We start from the raw sequence: 25,804 nt of genomic DNA, 5'->3' as shown, positions 1-25,804 counted from the left end.
AAACTTTTAATCTCCACATCTTAGTACACTGTTTGGCACATACGTTTTAAAATGTGAATAATGGGCTTCCCTGGTGGCTTAGCTCATAAAGAATTCACCTGCAATGTGGGAGACCTGGGTTCGATCCCTGGGTTGAGAAGATCCCCTGGAGAAAGGAAAGGCTACCCACTCCAGTATTCTGGCCTGGAGAATTTCATGGACTCTGTAGTCCATGATGTCGCAAAGATTCTGGGGGATGCAACTGAGCAACTTTCACTTCACTAAATATCTATTATACATTTTACAAAAATTTAGAGAAAGTTGAGATCAGTATAAGAAGGCTTCATTAGAGTAGGTAGAATAATTTCTTTTTCCTTTGTTATGATATTTCGATTTAGAGCAATATAGTTTTACCTGAAAACATGGAAACTTTAAAGTTACATTCTTAATTTTAAAGGATTTTTTCAAGGCACTGGGAAGAGTAAAACAGATTCATAATGATGTTAAAGTTCTCTTGCGTACAAACCAACAAACAGCGGGGTGAGTAGCCTTTTCAATTCAAAATTTTAAAGATTTTCTAGATTCTTAAAGTGTATGGCATTATGTGAAATAGAAGTTTAATCTTTATGTGTCTTTGGATAAACAGGAAGTTATACCCTGGTGTTTAGCATAAAACAGCAGTTGAGTATCTAAGTGATGGTATTAAAACTTGGCAAAGTTTATTTAATTATTAAAAAATTACTAAAAAAATTATTCCACAAAATGATAAAAAGTTAATAAGCTATAACCAAATCATTCTGTAATTAAAATAATTAGATTCTTAGATTTAGCTATTGGCTAAAACTTTTAAATAAATTATAATCGTTAATTTTTTTAGTTTAGAAATTATGGAGCAAATGGCCTTGCTTCAAGAAACATCTTACGAAAGACTTTACCGGTGGGCTCAAAGTAAGTGGTCTCTTTGATGCAGTCTAGATTCATGAATGCTTGATTTTATTTCACTTAGTATTTATTTGATAGCATATTTTGATTTTAGTAATAAAAAAATTTGAACATACTGTCTTTGTGTTTGCCTCATAAGTATCTACTATAATTCAGTACTATATATAATTAAGGATGGAAATGAAAAAATAATAAGGTCAGTATCTGTGCCCCAGATTATCTTAAAGTTGATTAGACATCCCTTGTTGTTAATGTAATCATTAGGGTGAATTAATTTTCTGTTGCCTCTGTAACAAATTTATTTCAATCTTAATGGCTTAAAACAAAAGTTTATCATTTTATAGTTCTGTAGTCAGAAGTCACCATGCTAAAATGAGAAGATGTGCATTCATTTCTGGAGGCTCTAGGGAATAATCTGTTGCCTTGCTCATTCACTTTTTTGGCATGACTTAGTTCTTTGAGTCGGAGGACTGAGCTGTGAGTTTCCTTGGCTACTATCACAGGGTTTTCCTGCTTCTAGAGGCCGCCTGCATTGGCTTGTGGCCCCTTGCTCCGTCTTTGAAGCCAGCAATGGGTAGATGGAGTCGCTTTCTCACTTTGAATCTCTCCTGCCTCTTCTTCCATCTCATATCTCTGACTTTTCTGCTAGCCTCTTCCACTTTTAAGACATAGATGATTACCTTGGACCCACTTAATGATCTGGGAAAATGTCCCTATTTAAGGTCATCTCACACGCTAGTAAAGTAATACTTAAAATTCTCCAAGCCAGGCTTCAGCAATACGTGAACCGTGAACTTCCAGATGTTCAAGCTGGTTTTAGAAAAGGCCGAGGAACCAGAGATCAAATTGCCAACATCTGCTGGATCATCGAAAAAGTAAGAGAGTTCCAGAAAAATATCTATTTCTGCTTTATTGACTATGCCAAAGCCTTTGTCTATGTGGATCACAATAAACTGTGGAAAATTCTGAAAGAGATGGGCATACCAGACCACCTGACCTGCCTCTTGAGAAACCTGTATGCAGGTCAGGAAGCAACAGTTAGAACTGGACATGGAACAACAAACTGGTTCCAAATAGGAAAAGGAGTACGTCAAGGCTGTATATTGTCAGCCTGCTTATTTAACTTCTATGCAGAGTACATCATGAGAAACGCTGGGCTGGAGGAAGCACAAGCTGGAATCAAGATTGCTGGGAGAAATATCAATAACCTCAGATATGCAGATGACACCACCCTTATGGCAGAAAGTGAAGAAGAACAAAAGAGCCTCTTGATGAAAGTGAAAGAGGAGATGAAAAAGTAGGCTTAAAGCTCAACATTCAGAAAATGAAGATCATGGCATCCAGTCCCATCACTTCATGGGAAATAGATGGGGAAACAGTAGACACAGTGGCTGACTTTATTTTTCTGGGCTCCAGAATCACTACAGATGGTGATTGCAGCCATGAAATTAAGACACTTACTTCTTGGAAGGAAAGTTATGACCAACCTAGATTCCATATTGAAAAGCAGAGACATTACTTTGCCAACAAAGGTCCGTCTAGTCAAGACTATGGTTTTTCCAGTGGTCATGTATGGATGTGAGAGTTGGACTATAAAGAAAGCTGAGCACCTAAGAATTGATGCTTTTGAACTGTGGTGTTAGAGAAGACTTGAGAGTCCCTTGGACTGCAAGGAAATCCAATCAGTCCATCCTAAAGGAGATCAGTCCTGGGTGTTCATTGGAGGGACTGATGTTGAAGCTGAAACTCCAATACTTTGCCCACCTGATGTGAAGAGCTGACTCATTTGAAAAGACCCCGATGCTGGGAAAGATTGAGGGCAGGATGAGAAGGGGATGACAGAGGATGAGATGGTTGGATGGCATCACCGACTCAATGGACATGGGTTTGGATGGACTCCGGGAGTTGGTGATGGACAGGGAGGCCTGGCGTGCTGCGGTTTATGGGGTCACAAAGAGACATAACTGAGCGACTGAACTGAACTGAAGGTCCATCCCCTTAATTCCATCTTCAAAGTCCCTTTTGCTTCATAAAATAACATATTCACAGGTTTCAGTGATTAGGGCTCTTGGGAAGACCATTATTTCGCCTACCACAAGTGGTTTATGTATTTAGTTTTAAAATGTTTCAATAGTGTGTTAGTAGAATTACCTGTTAAAAACAAAGGAACATGAGGTCTTCACCTAGCAAAGGTTGGGAATTTCTGAACATGTCCTGTTTTTTGAACAGAGTAGACATTTAATCAGTATTTTGTAGACAGAATAATCAATATAATTTTACTAGTATGTATTAGTTACCCATATAAACATTCTAGCAAACTGCTTGAAGATTGCCCCTGGGGTAAAGAACTGGTGATGAACAGTTAGTATTCCCTTCCCTTCTTGACATTGCTGTGTGTATAGCAGTTATTCGGAGAAGTCAATGACACCCCACTCCAGTACTCTTGCCTGGAAAATCCCATGAATGGAGGAGCCTGGTGGGCTGCAGTCCATGGAGTCGCTAAGAGTAGGACATGACTGAGCGACTTCACTTTCACTTTTCACTTTCATGCATTGGAGAAGGCAATGGCAACCCACTCCAGTGTTCTTGCCTGGAGAATCCCAGGGACGGCAGAGCTTGGTGGCTGCCGTCTGTGGGGGTCGCACAGAGTTGGACACGACTGAAGCGACTTAGCAGCAGCAGCAGCAGCAGCAACATAGCTGTTATTTAGTGCATATTTGTTCATTGATTGGTTTCTTCAGAATTCTGGTTTCTTATAATAATAAAATATGTTGTATACCTCATAGCAGATGTGGTATATTGAAGTTAAATAGATATTTAAGCTTGAATGTTTAGTTTAGCAGCATTAACTAGTTTTTTATTGGTATGTTCTCTAGGCTTTTCCAAGCATTTTTTAAATGTGGTATTTAGACTCTGGTTGTACAATGGACATAATAAGGGCCTAATTGTATTTTAACCAGTGTTACAATGTTAACCCTTTTTCAGGTGAATGCAGAACACTGACACAAGAATCATGTGACATATCTCCAGTGCTAACTCAGGCAATGGAAGCCCTGCAGGACAGACCTGTTTTATATAAGTGAGTGACTTTTTCCTAATTAATAAAAAAGCAAATCTACTTTTTCTTTGGTAATTTATGTTGACTTTCAGTGTTAATCAAATTTATATACAATAGTTTGAGCAGTATAATAATTTACAGTGATATTTTTATCTCACCTGGGTACCACTGGAGCATCTGCCTAATTGCATATTCCATGCTATAGAATGCAACACAGATATGAAAACCAAGATGTCCCAATATCTAGACTGCCTCTTATTTATGCAGAGGTTAAGGTCTTTCCTGCATTCTGCCATCTCATTAATTACCTTGGAATTGTATGTAACTAAAACTCCTGTATTAACACTGCCCTGAAAGGGTGGAGGTCACATGGACTAATAAATAATAATTACCCAGAGATGAGAAAAGAAGATTTAAAATTAGAATTCCATTAGTAGGATTCCAGAAAAGAAAGAGTTCAGGTTTTTAATCCTGTAAGTTATGGCAGCCAGGTGCTATGTGATAATGCTTTGGATAAGAACTTCATGCATTATTTACTTATATATTTTTTATTTTTCTGTGTTTTAGTTTTCTTTTACTTTTCAAGTCCTTTTTTTGTCTTCAGTCTTTAAACTTTTTAGTTTGTGTTGGGGTATAGCCAATTAACAATACTGTGTTAGTTTCAGGTGAACAGGGAAGGGACTCAGCCATACATACACATGTATGCATTCTCCCCTAGGCCTCCCTCTCATCCAGGTTTGCATGTAAAATTGAGTAGAGTTCCATGTGCTGTACAGTAGGTCCTTGTTGGTTATCCATTTTGAATATAGCAATGAGTATATGACCTTCTCAAACTCCCTAACTACCCCTTCCCCCTCATCAACCATAAGTTCATTTTCTAAGTCTGTGCCTCTTTCTGTTTTGTAAGTGAGTTCATCTGTTATCATTTCTTTTTAGATTCCACATATAAAGGTTGTCACACGCTATTTCCCCTTCTCTGTCTGATTATGTCACTCATGTGGCACTCTCTAGGTCCAGCCGTGTTGCTGCAAATGGCGTGATTTCTTTCTTTTAATGGCTGAGTAATAGTCCATTGTAGATATGTACCACATCTTTTTTATCCGTTCCTTCAAATCCTTTTTCATTTTTAATGTCTGGAATAGTATGAAAATGGGAAGACCAAGTAGGGAGTTAAAATTTGGGAAACAGAAAGCCAGAGAACTCATGCATTCAGTCCTGCTCTGAGTCATGTCTTTTATCTGCTTCTATATTTTTAGAAGATTTCCTTCTTACTCTGTTTTCTGATTAGAACATTACTTGTCCTGTGATAAGATTTTAGAACACAAATGCTGGGACTTGACAGATACATAAAATAATCATACCCCAGTGTTACTTACTGAGTACTCACTATATGTTAAGCACAGTTCTAAGTGTGAAAGGCTTACCATCAATAAAACATCACCTTCAACTTGCTTTACTTTATGGAACCAGACGTAAACAAATCCACTTTAGCGTATACATTAAGTGCTTTTCTAAAAGTCAAGTCTCAAATGCTTTGTGGCTCAAGTAGTCTGTGGTGGGCAAAGGGGTGTACATTAGTGAAAGTTTCTTCCGGGAAGTAGGTATAAAATGAGTTCTGAAGGTTGATAAGCATTTTCCAAGATGAAAAGGGAGGAGAGAACATCCCAGATTTAGGGAACAGCAGGTGCTAGTGCATGGGTTGAGGAGGAACATGTACCTCTAGGGACTCGCAGAAGCTGGTTGCTGGGTTAGTAGCAGGAGCTGGATCACAATAGATCTGCATGTTGTTCGGGTTCCTGGGATAAGCTGATGCTCATTATTGACCATCGGCTCAGTGGATCTTAGCGTCTTTGAAATTTCTTTCCCAGTTTTTTCACTGTAAGGTATTGGTGTTTGGTTATGATTATAGTACCTGAAACATTTGGTGCTTGTTTAATAATGTGTAACAGTGTCCACAGATTCATATTTGTTCACAAGGTTAATTGTTTTTTAAAAAGGCCTTCAGGTATTTTGGGCCTCTGAAAAGGTCAACTGACTTCTACCATATAAATGTATTTTTTCTAAGTTTTGATTCTTGATTGACACTTGGAAAGGAGCAGTATTGCATAATGGTTTAAATGGTGGGCTCTGAGTTAGACTGGGTGTTTTTTTTTTTTTTAGATTTTTTGATGAACCCACATACCTTTATAGGCTTCGGTTTTCTTGAGCTGTGAAATGAGGATGAAAATAGTGCTTGTCGTGCTGGGTTGCTGTGAAGATTAAAATTGGAATGTTCCCATAAGGTGTTGAGCATCATGCTTCACTCATCACAAAGTACTGGCTATTATTTTTATTTTGAAAGCAGATAAAGTGGAAAATTTTCAGCTAAAGAGAAGTGTATTTAAGGCCTACCTGACAGCAAGGCAAAATGCTTGAGAGACAATAGAACTGAAATAGGCAAAGAAGATGTATCTTCACAGGAAACACAGGGGATGGGGGCCATAGTGCAGTGTGGATGGTTAAACACTTGGATGTTGAGTGCAGAAGAAGGAAGCTTTTAGTGCCAGTTAAGTACCATAAGATGAACACTGAAAAAGAGAAATTTGGCCTTTCATCTTAAGTAATCACCTCTTTCAAAGTGGTGGTTTCTTAAAATTTAGGGAAAAACTTTATAATGTATTATGTTAACCACCAGATGGCACTATATGAACTTGATTTAAATAAAGTAGAGAAGCTACCCAAACATTATTGGGTCTCAAATGTATAGGTATCACATTTAAGAAAATGTCAGTTATTGAAGTCTTTGGGGAAAATTGCCGTACTCAGATTTTGTTAGGTCTTATATAACTGGAATGCTAATGCATTATTAACTTTTAATACATCAATTACAGAAGTGTTTTCAAAAAGAAATTTATTCCAAGTAGAAATGGACAAATTGATGTTGTCTTCTTTACTGGTAAACCATGTCAGTTATTAAAGGATATAATAATATCTACAATGCTGATTTTTTTTTATTCTTTATTTGTTGTATTTCTTAGAAAGGCTTTTACGTTATTCTTCTATCTTTTAATTTTTTTGGACAAATTTTTTTCATTTTATTTGCTTTTTGACCAGAATTTTTCCTTTTCTACTATGGATAAACATAAAAACTGGGGATTTTGATTTTTTTATTTTAACTAGAGGCATTTTAGAATATTTACATAATTTTGACATTCACTTTTATAAAGCTACATTTTCAGTTTTTGACCTTTGTTGGAAAAGAATCTCTTTTTGGTCAAGGAAATTTTCTTTTGTCTCTGGGAAAAGAGATTTCATGTCTTCAGATATCACTGAAGGTTCATTTTAGCTCATGCTCTTCTTGCTTCAAATTATATCTATTGCAGGAAAATTTAACATTAATGTTAATGTTTATTTATATTTTATAGTAAAAAGGTTAGATTCTGGTGTTTGTCAGACTTTTAAAATTGCCCCTCCCCGCATTTAAAATGCCAGTGGATTCAGTGGTTTCTGATATAACCTGTGGCCACAGTGAGTAGTCCTAGAAACAGAAGTTACATTGTTTCTGTTTATTATGCAGTCATTTGGGTCCCCAGGGGAAGATTAGGTTTACATATTTAAAAAGTTTGTGAATTTTGTGCTGTCATAAATCTGATCACAAGTCACTTCATAGAACTGATGGTCTTTAAAGGAAGGCATTCTGTACCCTAAGCATTTATATTTTTAAGAGCATGAGGGAAGAAATAGAAATAAGCACCTTGGTTCTAATTTGTTAAAAAAAAAACAGAGTGAATGTAAAGCAACTGTGCACTTTTGCAAAACTTAGCTTGATAACTGCATTTTCATCTTGACGTATTGCTGGTATGTCACTGCATGGAATTTCAAAACCATTTCCTTTTAACTAAAACCAAAAACCACACACAACCATGATCTGGTTACTGGTACATATGAATGCTCAGAGTCCTAACAATTTATTGCTATTGATTGCTTTACTACACTTTTATTTAAAAATATGCCCCCTTTCTAGCTTTCTTCTGTTAAAAAAAAAGTGGGTTTTTCATGAAATCTATAGCATATTAAAGAAAGCAGTGTAGCCTGAGAAATTCTTTTGAAAACTTTGGTGAAATTTTTGTAGTTTTTCTTTATAGTAGGGTAATGAAATAATTCTCAACATTTAGTAGAGTACTGTTCAGAGATGTAAAAATTCATGGATCTAGAATCTGCTGACATAGGACTACGAAAAAATAGTTTGTCTTCCTGTGTACCTTTAAAACAGAACTTTGAGTTGGGCGACAGTGGCGACAGAGAGAAACAAAGGCAGATTCTAGTCAAGGAAACAGGGACTCTTGGTACCTTTAAGCCATCCTATCATTTGACCCCAAATGGTCTGATCGTCCAGTTCAAAATCTTTTTTCCCTAAAAATTTCCTTAGCCTTGAAAGTCTTCTCTCCTGCCCCACCAACTGTAATTGATAACTTGTAAATATATGTAAAAGAAAGTATTTGCTCTTAAGGCATAGCTGGTCAGTAAATTCAAGTAGCATGTAATATGTTTAACATTGGAGTCAAAATAAGCTTTTAAATACGAATAGTATATTTTGGTGGTATTTGGTATAATTTGGACAAATTTTGTTGGTATTGTAGTAATATACATGAGAGTTTTTTTAGTGTAGCAGGAAAAGTCTTATATTTTGGATTACAGAGTTCTAACTGTAACCAGCCTCTGAGAACCACATACTAGTCCGCCTGTGTGCAGTGGAGTGTCATGTTTTGGACGAGGGGTGGGACAGGACAACCTGTAGAGTTCAGGGTTTCCAGCTTGTCTCGAATTTTACTTTTACCAAATCCCCTGCTCTATCCTTTATTGCCACAACCTCTGTTACTGATTGTAAATCCCTGCATTCCTTCTTAGACATAAAAAGATGCACCTTAGGATTGGATTATCACTATGATAAATTTCTTTATTAAATATTTTTTGTTTAAAGCAGTATTGCTTGAGAGAATTGTGTAAAAAAAGGTGTTAGATAGCTTATCTGAGAAAGTGCATGAATAGTTTGATATAGCCATTAGGAAGAAAAACAATTGTTTGTTAATAACCTGTCTCTTCTAGGTATACCTTAGATGAGTTTGGAACAGCCAGAAGAAGTACAGTGGTTCGTGGATTCATTGATGCTCTTACAAGAGGGGGCCCAGGAGGTACCCCTAGACCCATTGAAATGCACTCCCATGACCCTTTGAGGTATAAGAGCAGACAGTATTGGGGTATTCAGTGTTTTTCTAAAGGAAATTTTCACCAACATTTAGTTTTTCCATTAGATACGTAGGAGATATGTTGGCTTGGCTCCATCAAGCTACTGCTTCTGAGAAAGAACACCTCGAAGCTCTTCTGAAGCATGTAACTGCACAAGGTGGGTCAGCCGGCGGCTCCTGCTCGTCTGAGAGGTAGCACATCACACAGGATGTCTCTGTTTCTGTTCTCGCTGCTGTTTTTCGTGGAGATAAACTCTTTACCCGAGGTGGTTCAGTAAGCGGCCTAATTAGTCTTACTTTCTCTAGTTTCCCTTTTCCGGTGAATTCCTCTCCATCACTTTAACTGATAACATTTTTATACTGGACCTTTGGGGCCTTCCCTAGTGAGCCAGGACCCCTCTGCTCCGCTTTCAAGGTGCCTCTGGAGTGCCTGGTGTACGTTGTCTCAGATCTTGTACAGCACTATCCTCTAAAGGCAAAAGGGGATGTTGTCTCCGTGTTGTCTGCAAGCACACAGACTCAGTGACTTTTCTTAAGGTCATGAAGCTCCTACTTCTTTCTTTTCTATTAATACTACTCAGCCCCTTTTTTCATTCTCATGCGACTGTTTCACAACTTTTTGAATAATTGCCTATGTACTGAATGTACTTAAAATTTTTGTCGTAATTTCAAAGAAGAAAAATGATTATTTTTGAGTTGCTAACATCTGTTTGCAGAATTTCCAGTCTTTTTAGTTGTGACTATCTTGAGATGCCTGTGATAGACGGGGTTAGTGGATAATTAAGATGTTCTGGTTTTGATAGGAAGGGAAGGGACGTGTTGGGAGGGGTGTCACTTGCCTGTCTTGCATGGCGTGGCCCCACACCATGCTGGTTCATCAGGTCATCTTCCAGGAGAGGCCAGTGTGCAAAGGGGTGCAGGACTCAAGCTCCTCATTGATGCTGAGACTAGATTCAGCATCTGTGATAGACTCGCACACAGTCTGCACTGTTTAAAGTTGTTTTCTGTTATCCTCATAACCCAATTTAAAAGAATGTATTTCTTAAAAGCTGTTAGTAAAGTATACATGAGAGGCTGCCTTAAGAGGCAGGAAGAAAATAATTGGAGTTAGAAATAGGTTCTTCCGTGGGAATGGCATGAATTCTTCTAAACTTCAGTTTCTCCATCTGTGAAAATGAAGGTGGTTACAAGCTGTACATGTCCAAGTACACGGTACAGACCTTGGGAAGTGGTCAGTAGTTAGTAAATGTCAGTTTTTCCATTAAATTGTAAGGTGTGTTTTCCATCTTATACCTGCAGTTTGTGTGCTTAGTACATCTGCCTAGAATAAGGAGTTTGTGGAACAGATCCTAATACATCTACTCATCACCTCCTTCAGTTAATTAATTTCACAATCTTTTTTCATTAATCAGCAGTCAAATGAATTGATAAAGCTTTAGGTTCAGATATTAATATAGTTAGTAATATCCTAAAAGATATTGAACTTAATAAAATACCACTAATGATTATTTTAAATGTTTATCATTAATCGCAGATATTAGTGTTTGTTGTTTTTTTTTGTACTTCTGTGAAACAGTGCTATATGAAAAAAATTTCAGTTATGTTATAATTAACCGTAGGTGTTGAAGAAAATATTCAAGAAGTTGTTGGCCATATCACTGAGGGTGTGTGCAGACCTCTAAAGGTAAAATACTTTGATATATTATATAAAATATTTTATATATGTTATATGGTTAAATTATTGCCTTATTTGGAGTTTAAATAAATAGCCACTTGAGCTGTAATTTTGTCAAATTAACACATTAATGTCAGATAATAAAACTTACTTTAAAATAATCATTGCCAATTTTCTATGCAAGGTTTTTGTATACTATTACATGTATTTATAATGTAAAATATTTTAGCAGATCATGTTCATTGGTATTACGACATACTCTAAAATCTAAATGCTTTCAAAAGTGTTTATTGAACATCTCCTACATATGTATTATTCTTCTGAGTGCTGCAGAGATGTAAAGGGACTAGAAAATACAATATCTGTGTTTAGAATCTAATTAGAAAATAAGAAGATATAATGTTTTCTGCAGCTTAAGCATAGATGTAGTGTAATATGTAAGTAAGCACATTCAGTGTAGTTTAAATTGTATTTGTTAGTTAGGGAATGTGAAGTAAGGGAAAGATTAGTGAAGGATGGATTTTAATTAGAAAGATTCCCGGTAGTTAATCTTGAGCATTTCAAGTTAATTTTGAACTATAGCTGAGATACTGCCCTGGTAGTAGTATAATTAGACAAATATGTTGGAGCCAACTCAAGATCCATCCACTTTCCTGTTCTCTAATTAATATTAAAAGAAACTTGGTTTAGTTGTTTAAAGGTAAAACTTTTTTCATTTTTTTCCCCCTACTGTTGGTTCATAGAGCAGTACCTTTTTACTGATAATTTTAGGCATGTAATTTTAGTTCAGTTTATTGCTGAACTAAATTCCATTATATGCTGGTTAGAAAAACCTCAAAATGATCTCATTGTATGGATTATTTCTGATAGCGTTGCCTTGAGCCAAATTCTGTAGGTAATGGATCATTTGTTCATAGAGTATACCTGTGTTAAATTTTTTGTGTTGTTACTTAAAGAAGTTTGTGATTTCTATAATCATGAAATTTAATCTCTTTAATGCTGTTCACACCACATGTGATTAATGAAGAAAAAGTTACACTTTTAAGAAATGTTTAATTTTTTGTCACATGTTTTAATAGGTTCGAATTGAACAAGTAATAGTTGCTGAACCTGGGGCAGTTTTATTATATAAAATTTCTAACCTCCTCAAATTTTACCACCACACAATCAGGTAAGTGGAATGGTTAAATGTGCTCATTAAATCCCATGTCGTACTTCATTTCCGTTGGAACACAGTGTAGTAGTTGTGTGTGTGTGTGTTCTATTTGCTGACTAAGTGTAAACTAGTAGAACCTCCACACCATGTGAGTCAGTATTTGCATATTATACATGTTGTAGTTTGAGTCCGTTATTTCCTTTTTCCTTTCTTTTCCAGGTGTAACTGTACACACACACTCACAAACACACATTTGCACTCGCACAGCTTATGTAGCAGTATAAGTCTATAATAGAAGTATTTTTTGAGTCCTTCTGTATTCGAGATCCATGGCACTTAAAGCAACTCTATATTATACTCAGAACAGGGCATAATTAGTAAAATGTCCTATTCTGGATGTAAATAACATAAATTCTTCTTTAACATTTAGTTCTCCATTAGTGGTAAAACAGAATCATAGCTTTATCTTCTCTCAGTAATATTAATAGCTATCTTATCTTCTCTAAATTAAAGTGATTTTATCTGATTAGAAACCACTTACTTATCTAAAATACAATCTTTGACTCCAAAATTTGCATTCATTTCACGATGCATATATCTTTTGACAGCATATGTACACTTGAGCCCTGTTGTAAATGTAAGACCATGTTATATGTGAGTTGTGGTAAAACAATGGTGTTCCAAGCTATATTTTTGATAGTCTATTAAAAAATCATTTTAGATGACTTTTTATAAGCATGCCAGTATCAGGAACAGAAGAATCACTTTCAGTACATGAATAGAATAAAATTGCAAATTGTTTTATATACATGGTTGTGTTACAGTCTGCAAAAAATGAGAAACCCCACTGGACAAGTCTAAGAAATATCCTTGTAGGAGAAAATTGAGAATTATAGGATGTACAGTAGTTATTTAAAAATGTTACCAAATTTTTCATGATTATTTTAAATATACTTTTTTGGCAGCTGTATAATCATACTTTATAATTTGAAGATGTGTTACTGATATGGCATAAGTTTTATTTAAAAAAGCTCAGTATTAATAATATTTTCTCTATAGAGCTACTGATGGAATGGCTTCCTTTAAATTAAAAGCAGATCTTCTTTTAATCTTCAGATAATCAAAACATGCATTTACTGTAATAGCGGAAAAATAGCCACGTGGATTTTTGCATGCTATAAGGGTTTAGTCTAACCCACTGCTTTTCTAAGAGATCATGAGATATTGAAAACACTGTAGTTTGCTTTCATTTGTTCGTCACCTAACCTAAAAGAAAAAAAACTCATTTCTGTATGAAACTAGAGTAATTGTTTTAGTTCACAGGTTATATTCTATATAAAAACTTTTATTTAAATCTAGATCTTTTAAAAGAATTCTACCCAGTTATAGAGCTAAATTGTTTAGACCTGCTTTGCAACCAGAAATATTCTTTGCTTTTAGTGGCATTATTGGAAATAGCGCAACTACATTGTTGACTACCATTGAAGAAATGCATTTGCTGAGCAAAAAAATATTCTTCAACAGCTTAAGTCTTCATGCCAGTAAGTTAATGGACAAGGTATGTTTGAAAAATGCAATTCTTATACTGTGTGAGTCTTTCACATTTAAAAATGCTGTTTTACTGTTTTTACATTGGTGACAGTTTTTTTCCCATTTCATTTAGTGTTCTCTTGAGTTCTTCCTATGAACAAGAAAGTTCATTTCGGGATGGCTTACTGGATGTAGGCTTATAGTCTGTTTTTGGAACAGTATAACATCGAGTCATAGTTGGAAGTAGAATCTCAAAGCCCTAGTTTTACTACCATTTTTCAATAACCCACAATTTGTAATTAAAGCAGACTTTCTGTGTTTAATAGGTCAGAACTAAAATGACATACAGATTGAAAAACTGGGACTTTTAATAAATACTTTTTCTAAACAGCTGGCATATATTTTTACACTGGTGGTCTAGCTTTTTCCTTATGGAATTTATGTTCCTTTGAGTTATATACTACAATTATGAAACAAGTAGGATAATAAAGAATTCCATAAAAGCAAAGAAAAAAAAATGAAACAACAAACAAAAACCTGAAAGAGTTCTGTAAGAGCTAGTATTTTACACTGAGCATTGCGTTGTGCAAAAGTAAATTGGTGAGACCTTAGGGAATGGGTTTATAACAATCAAATCCTTCTTTGTTTTTGTTTCATTATTAACGACTCAGGTTTTTCAGGGATGTATCACAGTCACCATTTTTGTTTTAAATTATGCTGCTCTATCCAATTGCCTGGTTATATTAGACGCAGGTTTGTAGTATGGTGTTGAGCAGTCAGTAGCAATCCAGTTTAGAGGCCCTGGATTTTACATTCCTAAGCTGAGGGAAACTTTTAAGAGTCTACTGTCTGACCCTAACATAGGATTCAAATTTTCTGGAAAAGCAGCATGAATTTGTGGAGATGAAGTATTTCACTTATGTGTTTTCCTGTACCACCAGAAGTTTACTAACAGGTAGTCTGTTCTTGTTTTAGATACAGTTATATAAGTTATTATTTAGACACAATTTTTCTAAAATCATCCATCCATGACACAAAATGTTGCTTGCTAATGAGAGCACAAGGGCAAACAGTGAAGGTCTGTTGGTCTCAGCTTGCTCTTCCATTCGTGGAAAACAGTCTGATAAATCAGTGCTTACTGTAGCATCCCGTGCTTTATGGCAGACATCCCCAATGTGTTATGCTGGCACGTGAGGGAAGGATACTAGTTTAGCTCAGTCGCTCAGTCATGTCCGACTCTTGGACTGTATGGACTACAGCACGCCAGGCCTCCCTGTCCATCACCAACTCCCAGAACTTGCTCAAACTCACTTCCGTTGGGTCTGGATGCCATCCAACTATCTCATCCTCTGTCGTCCCCTTCTCCTCCTGCCCTCAATCTTTCCCAGCATCAGGGTCTTTTCCAATGAGTCAGTTCTTTGCATCAGGTGGCCAAAGTATTGGAGTTTCAGCTTCAGCATCAGTGCTTTCAATGAATATTCAGGACTGATTTCTTTCGAGATTGACTGGTTTGATCTCTTTGAGGTCCAAGGGACTCTGAAGAGTCTTTTGCAACAGCACAGTTTAAAAGCATCAGTTCTCCGGCACTCAGCTTTCTTTACACTCCAACTCTCACATCCATACATGACTACTGGAAAAACCAAAGCTTTGACTAGATGGACCTTTGTTGGCAAAGTAATGTCTCTGCTTTTTAATATACTGTCTAGGTTTATCATAGCTTTTCTATGATAGCTTTTAATTAAAAGGAGCAAGATCTTTTAATTTCATGACTACAGTCACCATCTGCAGTGATTTTTGGAGCCTCCAAAAAATTAGTCTCTCGCTGTTTCCATTGTTTCCCCATCTATTTACTGTGAAGTGATGGGACTGGATGCCATGATCTTGGTTTTTTGAATGCTGAGTTTTAAGCCAACATTTTCACTCTCCTCTTTCACTTTTATCAAGAGACTCTTTAGTTCCTCTTTGCTTTCTGACATAAGGGTGGTGTCATCTGCGTACCTGAGTTTATTGATATTTCTCCCTGCAGTTTTTATTCCAGCTTGTGCTTCATCCAGCCCAGCATTTCTCATGATGTACTCTGCATGTAAGTTAAATAAGCAGGGTGACAATATACAGCCTTAATGTACTCTTTTCTGAATTTGGAACCAGTCTGTTGTTCCATGTCCAGTTCTAACTATTGCTTCTTGACCTGCATATAGATTTCTCAGGAGGCATTGTAAGGTGGTCTGGTATGCCCATCTCTTTCAGAATTTTTCAGTTTGTTGTGGTCCACACAGTCAAAGGCTTTGGCCTAGTCAGTAAAGCAGATGTAGATGTTTTTCTGAAATTCTCTTGCTTTTTTGATGATCAACGGATGTTGGCAATTTGATCTCTGATTCCTCTGCCATTTCTAAATCCGGCTTGAACATCTGGAATTTCACAGGTTATGTACTGTTGAAGCCTGGCTTGGAGAATTTTGAGCGTCACTTTGCCAGCATGTGAGATAAGTACAGTTGTACATTTGTTTGAACATTCTTTAGCTTCGTCTTTCTTTGAGATTGGAATGAAAACTGACTTTCTTCAGTCCTGTGGCCACTGCTGAGTTTTCCAAATTTATTGACATATTGAGTGCAGCACTTTCACAGCATCATCTTTTAGGATTTGAAAGAGCTCAACTGGAATTCCATCATTTCCACTATTTTTGTTCATAGTGGTGCTTGCTAAGGCCCATGTGACTTCGCATTCCAGATGTCTGGGTCTAGGTGAGTGATCACACCATCATGGTTATCTGGGTCATGAAGATCTTTTTTGTATGGTGGTTCTATGTATTCTTGCCATCTCTTTTTAATATCTTCTGCTTCTGTTATGTCCATGCCACTTCTGTCCTTTATTGTGCCCATCTTTGCTTGAAATGTTCCCTTGGTATCTCTCATTTTCTTGAAGAGATCTCTAGTCTTTACCATTCTGTTGTTTTCCTCTATTTCTTTGCACTGATCGCTGAAGAAGGCTTTCTTACCTCTCCTTGCTAGTCTTTGGAACTCTGCATTCAAATGGGTATATCTTTCCTTTTCTCCTTTGCCTTTAGAGGAGGAGTATATGTGTCCATAATAATATACATATACAGAGGGGTAGCTTTCCAGAGAGGGAGTTACAAGAATTGAACTTTGAAGAACATAGGGGATTAGATAGGTGAAAAGGTGGGTGAGTAGAGGTCATCCTAAGTAGAGGAAACAAAAAGAATATGTAACTCTTTGTTTAATGAGACAGGATGGAATGTAGACAGAGAGGTCAGGTTGCAGACAGGGTAGTGAAGGGATTATCATTGAAGTAGTTTTATGAAAATACATACTCTAAGGGAAGAGCCATAAGGGGACAGATTCTTGAAGGGTAAAGGTAAGTCTTCAAAAGTTGGTGACTGATAGAATGTGGTTAAATCAGAGGAAAGAGTTCAAAAATAATTCCTAAGTTCCCAACCTGGGAATATTGATACTAATTGCAAGTATCTGGAATAAAGAGAAAGTGCAAAATGTAGGGGATAAGATGACGATATGGTCTAAATTAGACAAGACACACGTGGGATATCCTCCTATATAGTCAGTCTCATCCAGCAGGGAGCCGTGCATTTGGATTTACAGGGTTTTGTGTGTAAAGAGTTGAATCCATGGGTTTGTATGAGGTCACTAGGAATCACGTTTAATGAGAGTAGGGCTTCTAGGACACAGTCTTGAGAAACAGTAGCATTTAAGAGAAGAAGGTAAGCCCAACAATGGTGGGATTCTGAAGAAGGTTGGAGAGGCAGGAGAGAAATGAGAAGAGGATTTTATCAGAAAAGCCAGGAGAATAGAGGGGAAAGCATGGTTGGTGGCACATACTGTAGGAAGAGTTCTGTTAAAAAAGAGGCAGCAGGTGTGTTATCTTTGTCAATATTAGGTGATCCATGACTTACTGAGGACAGTTTTATTCATGTGGTGGGGGCAAGAGCCAGATTGCAATATGGGAAAAGCACAGGAGAGTATTACCCAAAGCTTTACTAATTGGAAAACATAGGAACTAAAAAAAACTAAAAGCAAAATGTAGGAGGCATTCTTATCGTGAAATCTGAAAAGAGAATAATAAAGCAGAATGGTAAAAGGAAAAATGGACATACATTTCTACAGTCAATTAGAAAACAAAAACAAAATTGCTTATTTGTTGAAAAGATCAACAAAATTGACAGCCTTCTAGCAATTCTTTAAGCAGTGACAAAATTTAAAATTATAATATCAGAATTGGAAATAATAACCAGAGAGGAGGACTAAAACTTATTAGATATTTAATCAAATTATTGAGGGAAAATATTAGTAAATGAGAAAGTAGAAGTACTTCCTTTACCATATAAAGATTAATAAAACTAACAGCCAATATCATGATTAACATAGAAGCACTATTACTATGTTTCTGTTTAAGTCAAGAAAGGACACAACAAGAATACTTGCCAAGAACTGCTTATTTAAATAACAGTCCAGATAAAGTAATGAGAGATACAAACATTTTAAAGGAAGAAATAGGGGATTATTTGTGATGCTCTGATTGTACTTCAAAAACTCAAGGAATACAATTGGTGACAAGATCAATATACAAGGATAAATAATTTTCGGGGAATTTGGCAATGTAGAAATCTGGCAACCAGGGAATTTGGGGAATTTGGCAACTAGGAATCTGTCTTTACACCTTAGACAACTGCATTAGCAGAATTTGTCCACTGTAACTATTTTGGAACTCTGGAGTCTACTGAAGAATTGCAAATTCTAGGAGAAGGCTTGAATTATAAATTGCAGTCAGTTTTGGTCAACTTCAACTCTCAGCACACTTGCAGCTACCCATCTCCCACCCGCAGGGCTGTGGGGCAGCTGTGCACTTGTTCCTTGAGTGCCTTGCACACAGCTTGTAGAGCCAGGGTGGATAAAAAGGACCCTGTCTTCTGTACCTCTGGGATCTGCTCTCATCCCAGAGCTGTGAAGAGGAGGGTGGCCATTGTTTCTGCACCTCCGCGTTGTGACAGACTCCTCCTCCTAAATTGGTCAGTTGGCTAAATTGACTTCCTGGTGATTTCAAAGGTTAGCGCATTTTTTCTACCCGCTTAATGTTTTTTCTTTTTCCCATAATGGGAGTCAGACATTAAAAACATTTAAAAACAACTGTATATACAAGGAAAATTAAAAAGTAACCACATGTTCAGGGAAAGGAGCAGGCTCAGAAAGACCTGAGAACTTTAGTTTACACCTCAGCCTGATCCTTGGCACAGAGATAGCCTACTAGTTTAAAAAAAAAAATAGTAAAAAGAAATGGCACCCCCTGGAGAAGGGAGAGAATTTATTTCCAGGGTTAACAAATAGTGTTTTCAGCAAAAAATCACAGGGCACACAAACAGGGAAATGTGGCCCATTCAAAGCAAATACCTTCCTGCAAAAGACTTGCTGGCACATCTACCAGCCAGACTTGAGAACAGTTATGTTAAACACGAGTCAGGAGAACAGTGTGTGAACAAAATGGAAATACCTGCCAAGAGTTAGAGAATCTCAAAAAGAAATTCTGGAGTTGAAAAGTATAGCTAGCAAACCAAATGAAGTCCTCAGAAAAGATTATACATCCTGACCAACTGGGATTTATTCCTGGATTGGAGGGATAGTTCAGCAAGTGAAAGTCAGTCAGTCATAATTACCACATGGATTGTTTTTTCAAGTCCTTTGCCATTTTCCTACTAAGTTGTATCTTATTCTTGTTATTTTCTGATATTGTTATACATTATGAATATTAAGTGTCATATATATTACAAATCTTTTCTCCATGTCATCATTTACCTTTTGATTTTGCCTGTAGTATATTCTGATACATCCCTTTTAATGTTTATACCATAAAATCTAACATTTTTTTTTCTCTATTGTTTCTCCTTTGGGAACTTGCTATAAAACGTACTTCAAAAACTTTCCCACATCAATAAAATATATATAGAATTTATTATATGCTAAAGCTAATATCTATTAGTGGGAAAGTGTTAGAGTATTTAATAAGCATGTTCTTAGGTTTTTCTGTAATTTCACTTTTATATTGAATTTTTAATCTACATAAAGTTTATTTTTGTCCATGTGGGGAAAGAAGGATCACATTTATTTTTCTCAAATGGTTATACATTTATTTTGTTTTATTTTCATTCAAAAAACCCACTAAGTTCTGTATTTCTCTTATAAAGTTAAAATGAAAGTTGCAGGAAAATACAATGGTTAATACAAGGAAAATTTTAAGTGTGGTGTCTTGCAGCTAAATTCTAGAACAGAATAGGATAAAAACAGGGAAAGAAAGAATTGTAATTTGAACATCAGATCAGATCAGTCGCTCAGTCGTGTCCGACTCTTTGCGACCCCATGAATCACAGCACGCCAGGCCTCCCTGTCCATCACCAACTCCCGGAGTTCACTCAGACTCACGTCCATCGAGTCAGTGATGCCATCCAGCCATCTCATCCTCTGTCGTCCCCTTCTCCTCCTGCCTCCAGTCCCTCCCAGCATCAGAGTCTTTTCCCATGACTCAACTCTTTGCATGAGGTGGCCAAAGTACTGGAGTTTCAGCTTTAGCATCATTCCTTCCAAAGAAATCCCAGGGCTGATCTCCTTCAGAATGGACTGGTTGGATCTCCTTGTAGTCCAAGGGACTCTCAAGAGTCTTCTCCAACACCACAGTTCAAAAGCATCAATTAAGTACCAATTAATACTGCAGCCTATGTGAGATTAGGTGAATGAAATTATTATTTATTGTTATCAATAATTATGCCCTGAAATGTTTTTCTTAGATATGAATTGGGTAATAGGCATATTTTAACATTACATTGAGATTGGAATATGATACTGTTTATAGCTCATGTGTTACTTATATGTACACAACCATTGCAGGTTTCTTTCAGAAAATCTTACTTTCTCCAAATTTTAATGTTCCATATTTTATGTTAAGTATACTATCATCTTATTCTGCCTCTTATAAACCATTCATCTCTTCCAAGAAGATATAGCCTTATGAGGAAAACATGTATTGCAGAATGGTCTTCACTACCAAAGCACCCAGTTTTTGTTAATAGAATTTTAAAGTGGATTATAAAATTGTTAGGAAGAATAGCTTTTATATAAAGATATAGCCAGAAACGAACTCTTTTATGATTCCTTTTTTGCTTTTAAAAAGACACATTTGGGAGCTAATTCTTTATCTGGTATGCTAAAGGAAAATTCAAGGACATTATTTAATTGAAAGATGTACCTTTTCCCTAACAAAGTGTTTGAAGCCCTTCAGTAGTCAAGTGTGTGTACTCCCTTGTTTATCAGGCTCTCCTGAAACATTCATAGCTGTGCATCTAGCAAAATCTAAAGGATCCCCTAAGAGATACAGTGTCATATCAGTTTTAGCTAGAGAGGCATTTTCTGAAAAGTTCTTTTCACTATAGTAATTCAATACTAATTTAAAGGGTATATTTTATCATAAATGAAACCCATATCAAATTAATAGTAAGCAGGGTTGATTTGCCTAGCACTCTGAAAAGAAAATCTAAATGGTCCTTTAAATTTTGATTTAAATTCTTGGATATCACTCCTGTTTAGAATGTCTTATTACTGTTCAAATTGTAGTTCTTGGAGGAGTAGCTTGGGCATCATGTCGGAGTTTATTAGTTTAGCTGAGAAGAAGAACCTCAGGCACCTGAGATTAAGATTCAGACCTGCTGAATCAGAATGTGCATTTAACCAGATTCCCTGGTCATTCGTTTGCATCTTAAAGTTTGAAAAATGCTTTTTAAGAGGAATACTTCGAGATTTACATTATTCCTTACAGATTATTCTGCCAGGAAAAACAGACAAAAACAATCTTTTCAGCCAAAATGCTTTTGAAATTTTAAATAAAACTATGTGAAAAAGTTGTAATTTTTTTGACATTTCAAACATTAACTTGTACTCTTAAATTTCTTTTGAATAATTTTATTGACTTAAAATTGTAATTCCATAAATAAGTAAGGTAAGAGGAAGCTTTCAGAGGAAATGGTTGTGGTATAGAATGTGGTGATAGTTCCAGTGTGTGTTACCGAGAGGGGCCTCATGTGCCCACAGGGCTGGAAAGCCAAACTCTGACCGTGGGTGTTTGGACCGAAGTAAGGGTTTATGTTGTCTAGTCAAGGCTATGGTTTTTCCTGTGGTCATGTATGGATGTGAGAGTTGGACTGTGAAAAGGCTGAGCGCCAAAGACTTGATGCTTTTGAACTGTGGTGTTGGAAAAGACTCTTGAGAGTCCCTTGGACTGCAAGGAGATCCAACCAGTCCATTCTGAAGGAGATCAGCCCTGGGATTTCTTTGGAAGGAATGATGCTAAAGCTGAAACTCCAGTACTTTGGCCACCTCCTGCGAAGAGTTGACTCATTGTAAAAGACTCTGATGCTGGGAGGGACTGGGGGCAGGAGGAGAAGGGGACGACAGAGGATGAGATGGCTGGATGGCATCACTGACTCAATGGATGTGAGTCTGAGTGAACTCCGGGAGTTGGTGATGGACAGGGAGGCCTGGAGTGCTGTGATTCATGGGGTCGCAAAGAGTCGGACACGACTGAGCGACTGATCTGATTTGATCTGAAGGGTTTATTTGCAGAGTGCCAAGCAAGGAGAACAGGCAGCTAATGCTCAAAAGATGGGAATTCCTCGATGGCTTTCAGGCAGGGTTTTTAAAGACAGTGTTAGGGGAAAGGATCTTAGGATGCATGACCAGCTTGTGGACCTTCTGATTGGTTATTGGTTATTGATTACTTTATTGGTGATAAGGTAACAGGGTGATGTTCTGGGAATCTTAACCTGCTGGTTCCAGCAGGAGTCTGTGTGTTTGTGATCAGCATGTAGTCACCATTCTCTGCCCGGATGGGGGTCTTACTTTCTCCAGAACAACTCAGAGTATGCATTGGATTGTTATCTATATCTTTTCAGGAGGAACTAGGAGTCCTGTGAGTCTGTTGTAATCATTAACCATTTGCTTCTGCTCTTCGAAACTCAGGAAAGGCGTAGGAGACTAAAGCCTTTTGTTCCACAAACAGGAAATGGGGGACACGGAGGGGCTTTTGTACCTCGGAATGTCCTGTAGGGTCCTGCTTGGTTTCAGTCTCCCCTTTTCTTTGATACTCATCAGTCCTTAGGGGAACAAGGGCAGGACAAGAAAGGGAGTCTGGTTTTGGATAAGAGATCACTCATAAACTCAGTGAGGGAACTCAGTTGTAGGGGGACTTAGTTTCAAGTATATAGACCCTGAACCTGTACATATTGGGCCACAATATCTGAGACTGGGGCATGACAGGGAGTGGTGATTCTCAATTATAGTTGGGAAGTGCTGGTCTCTCTCTGAATTACTTTTTTCTTAAGACTAGGGCTGAACAGAATAGGCCATTTCAAATCCATATGAAAATATAATCCTAAATTCAAAGACTACTAAGTTTTTCCTCATAATTTTTTTTTTGTATTTTAAAAGTACAATTTCTACACTTCTGATATATTAATTCTGAGATAATCTAACAAAAACTTTTGTGTTACTTTCTGTGATTTTCATTAGTACAATAGAGAATAAACGATAGATGATAGATTTTGTAATGTGTCAGCCAGTGCTTTATGTCTTTCATATGAATGATTTTACTGTGAACTGGCATTTATTTAGACACTAAAATTTAGTAGAAAAATATAAGCAGTGTATAGGTCATCCTTTATTTTAGGTTGAACTCCCACCACCTGATCTTGGACCAAGTTCTGCCTTAAATCAGACGCTCGTGTTGCTGCGTGAAGTTCTAGCGTCTCATGATTCTTCAGTTGTGCCGTTAGATGCCCGTCAAGCTGATTTTGTGCAGGTGTGTTGTAAATTCACTCTTAATGACCATTGCTCCTTTAATGTAGATTCTGTTGGAATTCTGGCATTTCATAACCCATGTATCTTGACACCCCTTCTCAATGTTTTTTCCTTCAAATAGTAAACCATTTCCCATTAATTTAAAAAGTAATATATATTCAATGATGCTTAAGAGTTATAGTTTTTATGCCATTTAATCTCTTTCATATGTGCTTCTGTAAGTTGGTCCCTTCCTCTTTAGTTTGGCATTCACTGTGAAGTGCCGTTAACACAGACCTGTGTCACTGGTACAGAGATGAAGGGTCTGTTTAATTCTATTTCTCATTGTAGGTTTTATCGTGTGTCTTGGATCCTCTCCTCCAGATGTGTACTGTATCAGCCAGCCATTTGGGCACAGCTGATATGGCCACTTTCATGGTCAATTCACTATATATGATGAAGACGACATTAGCTCTGTTTGAATTCACTGACAGACGTCTGGAAATGCTGCAGTTCCAGGTTAATTTTGCCATAACATGACTGCTCACTGTGATAAAATCTTCTTTTTCCATACATGATCTCAGTTACTGGCTATAAGCTAACTTCAGTGACCTGATTTCTATGAATCCCTTGTTATAGTCTGATAATACCTCCCTTCCCCCCAGGCATATTCAGTATTTTAGTTTAGTTTGGGAGAAGCCAGGGTATGTAATGAGTAGGATATTTTATTCAAACCATAGTATGTGGTGGTAGACTGGAGCTTTTCTGACTAATTTGAACCATTACCCTGTATGCAGATTTCAGTTTCCGAACTGTGAATAACGTGCTATATTTTTCGAACTGCGGAACTTGTGCGGAAGGTGTTGCAAAGGACAGATACATTTTTATCTATGTGTAAATCAGTGTTAGGCACAACATTACAATTTGTTAAATCAACCATGCTGGTCCTTAAGCCAAATGGTCTCACTTAAGAGTCACAACAAAGCCATTTATAAAATTTACCAGACACTTGACTTCTGAGTTTGAAATAGTGATTTGGTAGATAAAATGTTTTAGAAAAACACAAAACTCTGAATCTTCTTTATTATCACAAGAATATAAACAGTTGGCAGTGGCTGCAGTAAAAATATATTGTTTTTGGTTTTTCCAAGGAATGAGTTTTGAGACCTCTAAATTCATGATATTTCCTGCTCTTTCTTTCTTTTCTTTTTTTTTTACAAAATATGAGGTATGATTAATTTTTCTTTCTTCCATAATTGTTTATGTATAACTAGTAAAAATCTTTAAAAAAAATTCATTGGTTTTTAATGTATTTATCACTAATTCAACCCCAAACTGCCATTTGTCTAAATCTGTTCCTGAAATGTGCAGATATATATCAGTTGTCCAACAATCTGTTTTATCATTAGTTATCCTTGTTTCTTAAATATCCCAAAGTTATTTTTTGCATCCCAAGAGGACACACCCTACCATGTGAGTGCTTATTAGGTCTGTATCATGCTTGCTGTTAGGCGGTGGCCAGTGCTGGTCTCATGGGCCAGACCAGAATCAGTGTGGAAGGACTGGGCAGTGGTGTGGCTGCTTGCTGGGAGGCACGCCCCTGCAGTAATGGTTTTCCCTGTTTAGTAAAAGAGTCTTGATTTTCAGATCTTTTCTATCAATAGCCTGGTAATTTTCTTCCATTCTTAAACGCTTCTTCCAGTGTTCTGAGAAATCCAGGCTAGTCTGATTCTCTTTAGTTTTGCAATAAACCTGTTTTATTCATGTGGAAGCTTATAAGGATTTTCCTTTGAGTTCAGATATTTCCTCGGGATATTTTTTAGTATGTCTCTTTTTTTGTTACTTCCATTTTGGACTTTGCAGAGCCATTTCAGTCTGAAGATTCAACCTTTTTTTTTTTTTTTTGCTCAAGGAAGTTTTCTCTTATCTTTAATTAATTATCACTTCTCCATCTGTTACTTTTTATATTCTGAATATAAAAAGCTTCTGTCCTTAGTTGGCTTTATCTCCTGAACTTGTCTTTTAATTTGTGTTTAAACCTCTTCACTTTAATATATTTCTTTGATATTTATTCTGTATTACTTATTATTCTTCATTTTTCTTTCAGACACTAATTTGGTTCTTAGTGGTAACTCTTTCATTAAATATTTATATTTGCAATCTTATTTTTCATGGATTTTCAAAGAGACTAGTAAGTAAAGGTTCTAATTGTACTTTCTTGGGCATTCACTTGAAAAAAATTAAAGTGCCCTGTGTCTTTCAATCTACATGTGTTAGTCGCTCAGTCATGTGACTTTGCAACTCCATGGGCTGTATCCCACCAGGCCCCTCTGTCCATGGAATTTTCCAGGCAAGAATACTGGAGTGGGTTGCCATGCCCTTCTCCAGATCTTC

The 25,804-nt window shown here is 36.7% G+C and overlaps 1 protein-coding gene across 2 annotated transcripts in view; it reads left to right on the top strand.

Moving 5' to 3' along the window:
* Nucleotides 1-25,804, top strand: part of COG6 (component of oligomeric golgi complex 6) — a 54,635-nt gene that overhangs the window by 11,288 nt on the left and 17,543 nt on the right. The window contains exons 6-15 of one of the 2 annotated variants that reach the window (XM_086329269.1): nt 437-519; nt 857-927; nt 3,907-4,000; nt 9,065-9,193; nt 9,271-9,362; nt 10,824-10,888; nt 11,959-12,050; nt 13,476-13,593; nt 23,301-23,432; nt 23,762-23,929. In XM_086329269.1, coding sequence (XP_086185395.1) covers nt 437-519; nt 857-927; nt 3,907-4,000; nt 9,065-9,193; nt 9,271-9,362; nt 10,824-10,888; nt 11,959-12,050; nt 13,476-13,593; nt 23,301-23,432; nt 23,762-23,929 — 1,044 coding nt within the window. Of the gene's footprint in view, nt 1-436; nt 520-856; nt 928-1,691; nt 1,797-3,906; nt 4,001-9,064; nt 9,194-9,270; nt 9,363-10,823; nt 10,889-11,958; nt 12,051-13,475; nt 13,594-23,300; nt 23,433-23,761; nt 23,930-25,804 lie in introns of those variants that run through there. The other variant, XM_086329270.1, reaches the window with a different exon arrangement.

This window comes from Bos grunniens, chromosome 12, assembly GCF_055505025.1.
Source record: "Bos grunniens cultivar Pamir isolate PY7600 chromosome 12, Bosgru_T2T1.0, whole genome shotgun sequence".
Taxonomy (NCBI): Eukaryota; Metazoa; Chordata; class Mammalia; order Artiodactyla; family Bovidae; genus Bos; species Bos grunniens.
The sequence above is the reverse complement of the archived record's forward strand: the minus strand, read 5'-3'. Positions and strand labels throughout refer to the sequence as shown.